Source organism: Salmo salar, chromosome 02 (assembly GCF_965601325.2).
Source record: "Salmo salar chromosome 02, fSalSal1, whole genome shotgun sequence".
NCBI lineage: Eukaryota > Metazoa > Chordata > Actinopteri > Salmoniformes > Salmonidae > Salmo > Salmo salar.
The window spans coordinates 80,013,419-80,027,500 of record NC_138292.1 but is presented as its reverse complement, the minus strand read 5'-3'; the positions used below and the strand labels follow the sequence as shown (position 1 = coordinate 80,027,500).

Below are 14,082 nucleotides of genomic sequence, written 5' to 3'. Positions count from 1 at the left end.
ACACCTGAACACACACCTGAACACACACGTCTGGCCTATTCCCTGCTAAGACATTGATCAGATCTTACTGCCTCTGCTACTACTGCTAATACTACTACTACTACTACTACTACTACTACTACTACTACTAATACTAATACTACTACTACTACTAATACTCCTACTACTACTACTAATACTCCTACTACTACTACTAGTACTCCTACTAATACTACTACTACTGCTACTACTACTACTAATACTGCTACTACTTCTACTGCTACTACTACTACTGCTACTACTATTACTAATATTACTACTGTACACAGCCTTCATGTTTAGTATAGTGCATCTGTCTGTTTGTCTATCAGACTCTCTCATCCGTCTGTCTGTATGCACCCGTCTCCCAGTTTTCTTTTGCATCTTCTAATTGGTTCAACACCTTTATTTTCTGTCCCCCCTCATCCCTCCTTCTGTTTCGTCTCCTCTTCCTCGTCCTCCTCTCTCCTACCAATGTTCTGATTTGTAAAAACCTGTGACTCGGAATGGGACGATGGAATCCTCAGTAACAGTTGATGGGAACACGGATCATATCACATGTAGATTAAGGGTCATTGACGGTTTGGCCCATGGCGTAATATATTTTGTACTAATACATTGACTTCTCAATTGACATCTCTATAGCGACAGAGATTCTATGTGCCCCTCATCGACCTCCTCCTGTATTTCTATCATCTAGAAGAGAGGCCCTGGCAGAGTGCTTCATGTAGGAACAGTCCTGCTTTTGAGCCCTGTTTGTGTGGATGAGTTTTGGGGAGCTTTATATGCGAGTGTGGTAGCATTAGAAATAGTACTATGAAATAGTACTGCTGCCCCATGGTGGTGTGAAGCGATAGCAGTTGAAGCATCTCGGTAAACCAGTGCTTGCCTCTTCACTGCCCATGCAATCTAAGGACCGATCTGAAGTTCTACAAACATGTTTTATATCCTGTGTAGTTGACCTGCACTCCACTACCTTCCCAATAAGCACACGTCCTGATTATTTAATTCTGTTTCGTTGACAATTGTTTGTTTTTTTATCATTGTATGTCACAGCAGAAAATGGTTTACCAGCAGCGGCCATTTTTTTTTACCTGATTTTTGTTTTATTTTTGTGACATTTTTGTATTTTTATTTTTATGATGCACTCAAGATTTCAGATGCATGAATCAAATAACCTGAAATGAATGAATCAAATGGCTTGAAATAAATGAATCAAATGGCTTTTTATTTAACCTTTATTTAACTAGGCAAGTCAGTTAAGCACAAATTCTTATTTACAATGACGGCCTAGGAACAGTGGGTTAACTGCCTTGTTCAGGGGCAGAACGACAGATTTTTACCTTGTCAGCTCGGGGATTCAATCTAGCAACCTTTCGCTTACTGGCCCAACGCTCTAACCACTAGGCCACCTGACGCCCCACTTCCTTCTGAAGTGTGCTTGAAATGAATGAATCAAATGGCTTGAAATGAATGCTCACTATAGAGAGTCAGTCATTGCCTGCAGTTCAGCAGAATCGATTCCGATGATTCCTTTCTAAATAAGCTATAGGCTTCGCTCCTTTCCTCTTGCTATATATCTCTGCTGCTGAGACAAAACTGCTACTGATGATGGTGAGGATGAATCTGAAAACTGCATGATGTCTCTGGTTCCTTCTACACTTGGCTGAAATGGTCAAATCTGACCCCTGACTTCTGATCTTTGACCCCTGACAGTGTTCTGTGACCTCGTGTGCACCTGTGCTTTGTGGTGGGGTGGTGCCTGGGGGTTAATGGTGGTGGGGGTGTTTTGGGGTCATTCTTGCCTGGCATCTCTCTGTTTCACAATACCAATACAAGGGAATTAGGTGGTTTAGTGTGGACTTGCCCCTAGACCCTGATCTTGGGTCAGTTTTTAATTTTCCCCACATAATGGTAAAGGTCAGGTTTATGGAAGGGGAAGCTGATCCTAGATCTGTGGGTTGAGGGGTGTATTATCCTCCTTCAGTGGTCCTATGAGTCTGAGTTGACCCTCTATCAGCTCCTCTCTCCTCTGTTCTCACTCTCACTGTCTCTCTCGGATCTCCCCTCCCATCTCCCCTCACCCCTCCTTCCCCTCGCCCGGCCCCTCCCCTTGGCCCTGGCCAATGAAGGACGGATGATGAGGATGGAGAAGACGAGTCTGCTGCCCAAGGCAATCGGGGGGCGGGTCCTCATGATAACCTGTACCGCGTGCACATGCCCAGTCTCTACAGCTGTGGTAGCAGCTACGGCAGCGAAGCTAGCATCCCCGCTACGGCCCACACTGTCAGCAATGCCCCTGTCACTGAGTACATGTGAGTTAGCACCCCACCGGTAGCCGCTAGCTGAAACAACACACTGCCTGCTACACAAGCTAGCCACGCGAGCGCCATTGCCTGCCATACATTATTGTAGCTAGCGAGTGAGTTAGCCTGCTAGCCACATGTCAGTTAGCACCGCTAGCAGAATCGACACACTGCCTGCTATACAAGCTCAAGTTAGCCACGCGATCACCATTGCCTGCCATACATTATCGCTAGCTACCGAGTGAGTTAGCCTGCTAGCATAAACAAAACACTGCCTGCTATTAGTTAGCTATCAGTTACCCAAGTGAAGCTACACTGCCTGCTCAGTGATATACATTAGGCTACATGTGAGTAAGCCTGCTAGCCATATCGGAGTTAGCTTTTACACATTGCCTGCCTGCCATACAAGTTAGCTATTGCCTGCTACCAATTAGCCACGCAATTGCCATTGACTGGTATCGGCCTACCGTAAAGCTACAGCTAAAGGGTGTGAGTTAGCCTGCTAGCCGCTAGCGGGAACCCATTGCCTGCCAGTCACATGCTAGCTAGTCCATCACTGATCATTTGAGCTGCATGGACTCAGACAAACGTTGATACTATTGTCATATTTAACCACCAGGCTGCACATTGAAGACAGATACACTCACAAACATATATAAAGTAGCCTAAGTTTGTTTTATTCAGTAAAGAGTCCCCATATCTTCATGTCACTGATAAGGACCATGTTACAGATCATGGTAAGCATGATACACAGTAGTGTTTGGATAAGGTGAAACACATATCAATCTGCATGGTTTAATGCTGTGGCCTTACAAGGTTTTACACCCTTCATCTACACATCATGACTGCAGTATATGTTTCTCCTCCTCGTCCACTTCAATAACACACTTCAGTCAACATAATAGGCCTACATACCTTTCAAGTAAGTTTAAGTTATGCATTCATTTTTTTTTTAACCTTTATTTAACTAGGCAAGTCAGTTAAGAACAAATTCTTATTTTCAATGACGGCCTAGGAACAGTGGGTTAACTGCCTTGTTCAGGGACAGAACAGATAGATTTGTACCTTGTCAGCTCGGGGATTCAATCTAGCAACCTTTCGGTTACTAGTCCGACACTCTAACCACTAGGCTCTAACCACTGATACAACTACATACAAAACAATAAGTTATGTATTTTTAAAAATATATATTATCACATGCACCGGATAGGTGCAGGGAAATGTGTTGTTTTACATGGCGGCCATAGTAGTACGGCACCCCAGGAGCAAATTAGGGTTAAGTGCTTTGCTCAAGGGCAGATCAACCTTTTGGTTACTGGCCCAACGCTTTAACAAGTCAACAACCAGCGCTAGGACAATAATATAGCAGACAAGGTGCTGTTGATGTGGACGACGACCACATACTGTGGGTCTGAGGCTAAGTCCCAATGTTCTCTCCTTCCTCTTGAAGTGTGCACTCTTTCACCACTCCCCACAATTGTAAAAAGCATTTGATTGATGTTGGCATGGATACTAGAATACTAGATGGTGTTTCCATATTCCAGTCATATCCATGAAGGGAAGTGAACAAGTGCACACTTCGGGAGAAAGGAGAGCTCATTGGGACGCAATCTAGTTGTTGTAGGGAGGACTGTAGTGCAGGAAGTGACAACAGTAACCAGGAAGTGACAACAATAACCAGGAAGTGATCTCCGTAACAAGGAAGTGACCTCAGTAACCAGGAAGTGACCTCAGTAACCTCTCATTTGTGACACAGGACCCAGAACGCAAACTTTCAGACCCCCAGGTGTGAGAACACGCCTCTGATTGGCAGGGAATCCCCTCCACCCTCTGTAAGTGCACACTTTCTAGTATACACTCTACTCCAGTATGCCCCCTCCGAACCCTGAAGGTGTTTTAACTTCGAGTGGCGAAATACCATCGCAAAGGTCATTTTGGCAGCCTGGCTTTTTTTTAATGTAATAGATTGTATTCAAAACAGGTGTTTAATCTGACAGCTCACAGATGAAAGAAGACGGTCTCTAATTCTGATGTAAACTCTGGTTAGTCTATTTTGCATCTCAAATGGAACCCTATTCCCTATGGGCCCTGGTCAAAAGCAGTGCACTATATAGGGAATAGTGTGCTATTTGGGACGCGGGTCAATTATTTGAAGCATGCTCCCACAAGATCTCGGTAAGAGGAGAAAACAGAGGTGAAGTTTCAAGCTAAGGGCTATTCATTCCATCCAACTGGGCCAGTGGTGCTAACCATTTGGTGGTACAAGACTGGGCCAGTGGTGCTAACCATTTGGTGGTACAAGACTGGGCCAGTGGTGCTAACCATTTGGTGGTACAAGACTGGGCCAGTGGTGCTAACCATTTGGTGGTACAAGACTGGGCCAGTGGTGCTAACCATTTGGTGGTACAAGACTGGGCCAGTGGTGCTAACCATTTGGTGGTACAAGACTGGGCCAGTGGTGCTAACCATTTGGTGGTACAAGACTGGGCCAGTGGTGCTAACCATTTGGTGGTACAAGACTGGGCCAGTGGTGCTAACCATTTGGTGGTACGAGACTGGGCCAGTGGTGCTAACCATTTGGTGGTACAAGACTGGGCCAGTGGTGCTAACCATTTGGTGGTACAAGACTTGACCTCATGTACCTCTCCTTGAATCAGACTTCATCACTGCATCATCAGGTGTAACTGCACTCTCAATAAAGAAGTACAGAGACTGGGTTTGGCACAGCGAACCCTTGAAGAGCTCTCATATATCTTCATACCTCTTTATAGGAAAACAAATGGGTTTTGGCATGTGCTCTTTCTTTTGAGACTCTTGGTGTCTGACGCTGGGTTTTCCTTTTTTACGTTGTCTCTCTTGAGTCTGTGGACGGGCGATACTGTCTTCCCAGTACAGCCATTGGTTAAAGCTGGTTGTTTCCGAAGGCGTGTGACTTCCTGTCCATGTCCGTCCTTAATTCGTGTCCCCCTAGTAAACCACAGCCAACGCTCCTTTAGTCCTGTCCCCATAGTGTGTCTGTGTGTACACGTCCTCTAGATGCATGTGTCCTATGTATCTGTCCCCCTGTCCCCTGTCATCACTAAACATCACTACTAGTTCTTCACCTGGGGTGTATTCATTATGGAAACCGTTTACCATTTTAAGAACCAAACGGAAGTAAAGCAGCGAAACGTGAGTTTCTATTTGGACAAATTCAGGTAGGTCCTTCCCAGTTTCGTTCCGTTTGCTTCCGTTTCAGAAGCATTTCGCAACAGAATCGGTGAATACATCCCTGATTCACAGCGCCACTGCTGCAAACCACCCATAGATGTGGATAGAGGTCACACTTTCCACAAAGGCTGATTTAGAAGCAAATATGTGCCCTCTATCCAACTCTATGTGGTCATGTCACCCACCACCACGTCTAGCTGTAGACACCACCTCGGTTTGGTGATGCACGGCGGCCATTTTGTGCCTCATGGCTCACCAAGCACTAGTTTCCACATTAGAGATGGGGAAACTGGGAAACCCAGCGCTACAGTACTCCCTCACTAAGACCACTGACTAATACCAGGCTAACCTAACCTTCTACATCAGAATTAGAGCACTAATACAATTGATCAATTCAATATTTGATACTATTTCCCGTCTAATAATAATCTAGTGTTGAGTTCTAACGCCTGTGAAAAGCCCTGCAGGACTATAATCCTAATCCTAATCAATCTCTGTAGTGATAATTGTTGTTTTTAATCCACTACCTCAGGCTGTCCAAATGACTAGTGAAGTGTGTGTGTGTTGGTGTGTGTTGCTTGTTTACCATAGTGTTTCACTCTACCAACCCCCTCACCCTGTCCTCTACTCCCTGTCTCTCTCTGTCTCTGGACACTTGTAAGCAGCATATCTCTACATACCCTTCCCTACTCCCTCCCCCTTTTGAAGTACACTAGTATACATACTCTTCCCTACTCACTTCCAGTTGATACTGCTGGAAAATGAGTCAGATTTGGGCAGTGTTGATGGCTACACAATATTTCCTTTTTGTTATTTTCTTTTCTTTCTCTCTCTCTCTTCCCCCAATGTCTCTATCTCGCTTCCCCCTATGTTTCTCTCTCTCTTCCCCCGTCTCTCTCTCTCCCCTTACCACTCTCTCTCTCTCCCTCTCTCTCTCTCTCTCTTCCCCCTCTTTCTGTCTTTCTCCCCTACCGCTCTCTCTCTCTTTCTCTCCAGTACACCTCGAGTATGAGGGCCAAGTATCTGGCCACCAGTCGACCGGACCAGAACCGACGGTCAGTCCCCAATGACCAGTTGGACCCGGCCAGCCGACCACATCCCCTCACCAGACCACAGTCATCTGTCCACTAGAACATTCCAGAACCTACCAAAACCTTCTAGAACCTATTATAACCTACCAGAATCTTCTAGAAAGAACTCATCAACCAAAAAAGAACGGGAACAGACCAGAACCAATTTTTCATTCCACTAAAGAACCACAACCCACTAGAACTACCAACTCCTTATAACCTGTTGACACAGTAGTCCACTTATAGAACCAGAAGCACTAAGGATCATAACCACCTCCTCAGCCCATAGGAACCACTAAAAGAATACTTCTCAGATTCACCTGAACAGACCACAGTGGGTTGAAAAGCAGAGCCAACCAACGGACCAACCAGCCCAACTCACCAGAACATAACCTCAACTCATCAGCCAACCAACACCAACCTACCTAGACTCCAGAAGATCACCATGAACCTTGTAGATCCCCACCCCCCCGATCCCCACCCCACCTCAGCTCCCCTACAACCATCCCACAGTCCCACTCAGCTCTACACCATCTCAAACTGGATCCTCCAGCTCTTTACTAAGTATACTGCCCTCTGGTGGTGACTGCTGGTATGAGCCACACACACACACACACACACACACACACACACACACACACACACACACACACACACTGTATAGAACTGTAAATAGTGAAATAGTATGAGTTACATTCTGGAGGAAGACTCAACTGAAACATGGTGGTATATAGATGTATTTAGAGTGTGTGTTTCCAAGGACTGAGGCTGTATCACATTCTAGGCCACACACACACGCACACCTGTACGTGTGTGTGCCTCTCTCTACTCTACCTGCCTCTGTAAACAACCCTCCTGCCATCTAATCTACCAAGCCACTAGGACACAGAATCTGACTGCAAAACGGCCCCTGCACTCTGCAAAACGCTCCAACATTCCTGTAACATCTGGTGTTTTTAACTTTACTGCAAAGGGCTGTTGTGCAGACAGACCATGTGGCCTGAAAGTGATTCAGAAAGCCATGTTGTGGAGTAACCACTCTCTGTGATGTCTGAATTAAACTGTAGGTAGATTTAGCCACCACTGTACAGCAGTGACGTGTTACATTTAGCCTGTGTAAGAGCCACGTTAACTAACTACACGTATGACTACAACTTGAATCGTGTGCTCTCTTGAGTGTGTTCTCTGTTCTGTGTGTGTTTGCGTGCGTCTAACGCACATGTAAATATGAGTCCAGGACCGAACGGAACATGGTGAAATTCCAAACATTCTGAAATCAGATTCCAGAGAAAGAGTTTGCATTCCCGAACTAACTCTGGGACTGAATGAAAAGACGAAAGGGCATGGGAGAGCTCACCTGTGGGCTCATAACTCTGTATAATGAGGGATATTGAACTCTCCTAAACTAAAGGGCATGGGAGAGCTCACCTGTGGGCTCATAACTCTGTATAATGAGGGATATTGAACTCTCCTAAACTAAAGGGCATGGGAGAGCTCACCTGTGGGCTCATAACTCTGTATAATGAGGGATATTGAACTCTCCTAAACTAAAGGACATGGGAGAGCTCACCTGTGGGCTCATAACTCTGTATAATGAGGGATATTGAACTCTCCTAAACTAAAGGACATGGGAGAGCTCACCTGTGGGCTCATAACTCTGTATAATGAGGGATATTGAACTCTCCTAAACTAAAGGACATGGGAGAGCTCACCTGTGGGCTCATAACTCTGTATAATGAGGGATGTTGAACTCTCCTAAACTAAAGGACATGGGAGAGCTCACCTGTGGGCTCATAACTCTGTATAATGAGGGATGTTGAACTCTCCTAAACTAAAGGACATGGGAGAGCTCACCTGTGGGCTCATAACTCTGTATAATGAGGGATGTTGAACTCTCCTAAACTAAAGGACATGGGAGAGCTCACCTGTGGGCTCATAACTCTGTATAATGAGGGATATTGAACTCTCCTAAACTAAAGGACATGGGAGAGCTCACCTGTGCCAAAATAACTGAATATTGAGGGATGCTGAACTCTCTTTATCTTGTCATTCCTTTTTTTAGTTCCTTAATTCTCAGAAAGGGAAAATAAATCCTGGATAATGTTGGATCATACGGTGAAAGACAGAGAAAGACTTTTAAATTAAAATGTGTTTTTAATTTAGTTAAAACATTTAACTTGATAATGAAGCATTGGGTGCTGTGACCAACTTTCTCTTAAAAAAAAAAATGTTTACTTCATTTTTATTATTTCGTCAAACAGGGATCTTCTTTAACGACCTCAGACTAAAGGTCACGATGAGGTTAGAGGTCACAACCTTTCTCAAACAGGAAGTTTTTTTCTTCTTCTCAGAAGCACAAATGATCTTCGAGGTGAATATGGGAGACGGAAAAGAAGAACACCCACGCGTTGATGTAAAGTGTGTGCGTTGTGGGAACACTTAAAGCCTCGTGAAACATGCCTGATCTCGCGATAGCTCTTGTTCTGTTTCACGGTGAAGTGAAAGGAAACGTGAGCGGTGCAGCGGTCTGTCTCCTTATCCAGGTTATTGGCCGACCATAGTTAGATAGAGGACTCTCTAAAGACCCTCTTACCTTACTAGGTACTCTATCTAACTCTATGGGGCTGCCAGTAGTTTATCTCTAGGGGCCGACCATAGAGTAAGATAGAGGACTCTAAAGTTCAATCTTAATTTACTAGGTACTCTATCTAACTCTATGGGTCTGCCAGTCGTTCTCTCTCGCTACTATGTGCTGTGAAGTGTATGATGATAATAGTGTAGCTGTAATCTCTCTCATCACTCTTCTGTGTGATGGCTCGTCCAGTGTAGTCTTGGTATTGCTCTCTTCTCTCCTGTGTGTGCTGTCTGTACGTACAGTACAGTGGTCTGTGTGTGCGGTTGCCAGCAAATTAAGGGTCGTTATTATTATCCAATCTTCATCTAAGAAACACACACACACACTAACATTCATTGCAGACCCACACATTGCAGACATACACACACATACACACACTATTCTTTATATCTAGACATTGTCCTGTGAACTGTCACTCACACACCATAGAACTACAGTACCCATACACCCTCACTCCTGTACATTTGACACTGGTTAGCATTTGCATCATGGGAAATGTAGTGTATTAACTAGAGGGATTTCCAGTTAAATGGGAGAAAGATTCCATAGGAATGATCGTTCAAACGATCTTGATTAACTCGCTCTGGGTAGAAGTTGCCTTTAACCACAGATCTAGGATCAATTTACTCTCCCATTATCCTAATCTTAACCATTAGGCGGAACACAAAACATTTCTTAGATCAGTGTCTAGTAAGCAACTTCATCCTACCATGACAAGCTCAGTGTGTGTGTGTATAATTTACTGTGAATGAAAGACCACTTCTCTGTCGTTTTCAGCGAGACAATCGTTACTGGCGTGATTCCACTCGTTTTTAATATTCTGTTTATCACGTCACCATGACAACGCTACCTATACTACGGCGTTTGCACGACAGGAGAGGACAAAAAAAATACTGTTGGAAACTAAGAACCAATGGCCTTTTCTTAAACTTGTAACAATCTAATAACTCTTCATATCACACGTTTTCATTTGTCTGTCTTCTAAAAAATGAATCATAAAAAAACAATAGCTCGCTCTTTTGTAGGCTAATAATAATTATGGCAAGAGCACCATTTGTTTTCTGTTTTTCTTTATAATAATGCTGAATGACTGTCTTGAATTGCATTTTTTTTTTTTATAAAACCGTACTGTAGACTTGTTAATTTTTGATGGTTGTTTTTATGTCCCCGGCGACAACAACGGTTTACTAAGATGATAATACTGTCTGTTCTAAACTGTGGTGGTGACATTATTGAGCCTGGAATCCATGTTTTAAAAACAGAATTAAAACAACTTTAACTGACTCAGAACGACTGGAGTGGTTTGTTATTGAATTTGACACCTCTCTCTCCCTCTCCCTCTCCCTCTCCCTCTCCCTCTCCCTCCCTGTCTCTGTAATGACACATTCACTGACAGTAGATGGCGATATTCCTGTACGTTGGTACCAACAACACATCTGTGTGTCTGATATTCACGGGTAAAAGAGTGTGTTTCTCTTGAGTCTAGACACAGTTTTTTCTGAAAGTAGATGAAGTAGCCAGCAAAATAGAAAAAGTAGCCAGCCAAACAGAAAAAGTAGCCAGCCAAACAGAAAAAGTAGCCAGCAAAATAGAAAAAGTAGCCAGCCAAACAGAAAAAGTAGCCAGCCAAACAGAAAAAGTAGTCAGCAAAATAGAAAAAGTAGCCAGCAAAATAGAAAAAGTAGCCAGCAAAATAGAAAAAGTAGCCAGCCAAACAGAAACAGTAGCCAGCCAAACAGAAACAGTAGCCAGCCAAACAGAAACAGTAGCCAGCCAAACAGAAACAGTAGCCAGCCAAACAGAAACAGTAGCCAGCCAAACAGAAACAGTAGCCAGCCAAACAGAAACAGTAGCCAGCCAATTAGAAACAGTAGCCAGCCAATTAGAAAAAGTAGCCAGCCAAATATAAAAAGTAGCCATCCAAATAGAAGCAGTAGCCAGCCAGGGAGTTCCGTGCTGATGGGGGCTCTATATTAAGGGCGTCTGGTACATTCTAATGCCTTGATTTCATCCCATATACACAGCTCAATACTCAATACCCAATACTTAATACTCATTCAATACTTTAACAACTTTACCTCCCAGCTTGGTAACATGAGTTGTGGTATTGAGTGGAAAGACATGACTTTCTCATGAAAATGACCTGAAAATGTATGAATTCAATGTGTTAGTTGTTTTGGATATCTAGGCTCAGGTTTGTATGATCAGGACTAATGTTGTAAGTAGGATTAAAAAACATTAACGTTACTCCTGTCTTCTCTTGAGAAAGTCACCACGGTTTTACTGAAATACGTTCGTTAACATAGTGATATCTGTTCAAATTACACTGAACAAAAATATAAATGGAACACGCAACTATTTTGAAGATTTTACAGTTACAGTTCATGAAAGGAAATCAGTCAATTTAAATACATGAATTAGGCCCTAATCTATGGATTTCACATGGCTGGGAATACAGATATGCATCTGTTGGTCACAGATACCTTCAAAGAAAAAGTAGGGCCGTCTGACCACCATTTGCCTCAAGCAGCACGACACACCTTCTCATAGAGTTGATCAGGCTGTTGATTGTGGCCTGTAGAATGTTGTCCCACTCCTCTTCAATGGCTGTGAGAAGTTGCTGGATATTAGCGGGAAGTGGAACACTCTGTTGTATATGTCGATCCAGAGCATCCCAAACAAGCTCAGTGGGTGACATGTCTGGTGAGTACGCAGGCCATGGACGAATTGGGACATTTTCAGTTGTCAGGAATTGCGTACAGATCCTTGTGACGTTGGGCTGTGCATTATAATGCTGAAACATGAGGTGATAGCAGTGGATGAATGGCACGACAACGGGCCTCAGGATCTCATCACCATGTCTTGGTGCATTCAAATTGCCATCGATAAAATGCAATTGTGTTTGTTGTCTGTAGCCCAAAGTATAACCCCACCGCCACCATGGGACACTCTCTTCACAACGTTGACATCAGCAATTTGCTTGCCCACACAATGCCATACACGTGGTCTGCCATCTGCCCAGTACAATTAAAACCGGGATGAATCCGTGAAGCGTGCCAGTGGCCTGTGGCCATCGAAGTTGAGCATTTGCCCACTGAAATCAGTTACAACCACGAACTGCGGTTTCTGACAGTTTGTGCAAAAAATTATTTGCTTGTGCAAACCAAACCTGGCCTTTTATTGTCCCCAGCACAAGGTGCACCTGTGTCATCATCATGCTGTTTAAATCAGCTTCTTGATATGCCCCATCTGTCAGGTGGATGGATTATATTGACAAAGGAGAAATGTTCGCTAACAGGGATGTAAACAAATGTGCACAACATTTGAGAGATATGTTTTTTTGTGCGTATGGAACATTTTTCTGGGATGTTTTATTTCAGCTCATGAAAATGGGACCAAGACTTCACATGTTTATATATTTGTTCAGTGTACTTTATTGCCTCCACTTTTTGTAATTTGGTTGAACTATCCCTTTAACAGTTTGACATGTCAATCAATCACTGTGGGTGGGACTGTCAGGGGAGGGGGCGGGATGTTGGTGAGTCACAGAGCTGGTAGGGTTTCAGACCTGTCAATCAATCACTGTGGGTGGGACTGTCAGGGGAGGGGGCGGGATGTTGGTGAGTCACAGTGCTGGTAGGGTTTCAGACCTGTCAATCAATCACTGTAGGTGGGATTTTGAGGGAAGGCAGTAGATTAGTAATCTCGTCAGAAAAACTTTCAAAACCATTCAATCTCTTTTGTTTTGTTATATTTTGGAGCAGAATGAGGCTCTTCGCTACCTACTGTTCCTGCAGTGAGGATTCAACATCTTCATTGGATGTTTTCACAATTTATCTGCAGATAAAAACGCCAAGAAGCAGTAGTAGCCTACCAGTATGCATATTAAATCAAATCTAACTTTGTTTGTCACATGCACCGAATACAACATGACCGTGAAATGCTTACTTACAAGTCCTTAATCAACACTGCAGTTCAAGAAAGAGTTAAGACAATATTTACCAAATAAACTAAAGTAAAGAATAATAAAAAGTAACACAATAAACTAACAATAACGAGGCTATATACAGGGGGTACTGGTACTGAGTCAATGTGCGGGGGTACAGGTTAGTCGAGGTCATTTGTAGGTAGGGGTGAAAACTAGTCAACACTAGCTGTTCGGTTGTCAATCAAAGCGTGGCCTAAGTGCCTGGGCTCTATGGCTCTATAGGCCTATGAAAACATGCGACAGAAAATACATTTATGTGCCACAAAACAATAATGAAGTGGATTTCAACTCGTCGTCACCGCTGACATGACATGGGATGTCTAAATTCACGGAAGAAGCATCGAGCTAACACAGAGGGGCGAGACAGACAGCGGACTGACAAACCAGCAGTTTCACTGTCATCACTGGCTTTGTGACGGACAGGTGCCTGTCCTATCAATAGATCACTAGGAGGTGCATATCATTCAGTCTAGCGGGACAAGGCTATACAGACTTTTCTGACTAGCGAATTGAAAAAAACTTTCAAATGAAAAGAAGCCCAGTTAATTCATGAGGTGGAAAAAGTAGCTGTCTTACATTGAGTCTGTTATCAGCTATTTAGCTAACGGAAAACACAACACACCCTGTAAAGAACGTCTCTTTGTTATACTGGGCTCCCGAGTGGCGCAGTGGTCTAAGACACTGCATCTCAGTGCAAGGAGGTGTCACTGCAATACCTGGTTCAAATCCAGGCTGCATCACATCTGGCTGTGCGCAATTGGCCCAGTGTCGTCTGGGTTTGGCTGGGGTAGGCCGTCATTGTAAATAAGAATTTGGTCTTAACTGACTTGCCTAGTTAAATAAAGGTTAAAAAAA

At 43.7% G+C, this 14,082-nt stretch overlaps 1 protein-coding gene across 3 annotated transcripts in view; it reads left to right on the top strand.

The window, feature by feature from the left end:
• Nucleotides 1-10,522, top strand: part of LOC106594999 (protein tweety homolog 3) — a 66,668-nt gene extending 56,146 nt beyond the window's left edge. The window contains exons 12-14 of one of the 3 annotated variants that reach the window (XM_045710500.2): nucleotides 2,151-2,333; nucleotides 4,081-4,156; nucleotides 6,531-10,522. In XM_045710500.2, coding sequence (XP_045566456.1) covers nucleotides 2,151-2,333; nucleotides 4,081-4,156; nucleotides 6,531-6,665 — 394 coding nt within the window. In that variant the 3' untranslated portion in view covers nucleotides 6,666-10,522. The remainder of the gene's footprint in view (nucleotides 1-2,150; nucleotides 2,334-4,080; nucleotides 4,157-6,530) is intronic. The other 2 variants (XM_045710501.2, XM_082967432.1) reach the window with 2 other exon arrangements.
• The last annotated feature ends 3,560 nt before the right edge of the window (nucleotides 10,523-14,082 follow it).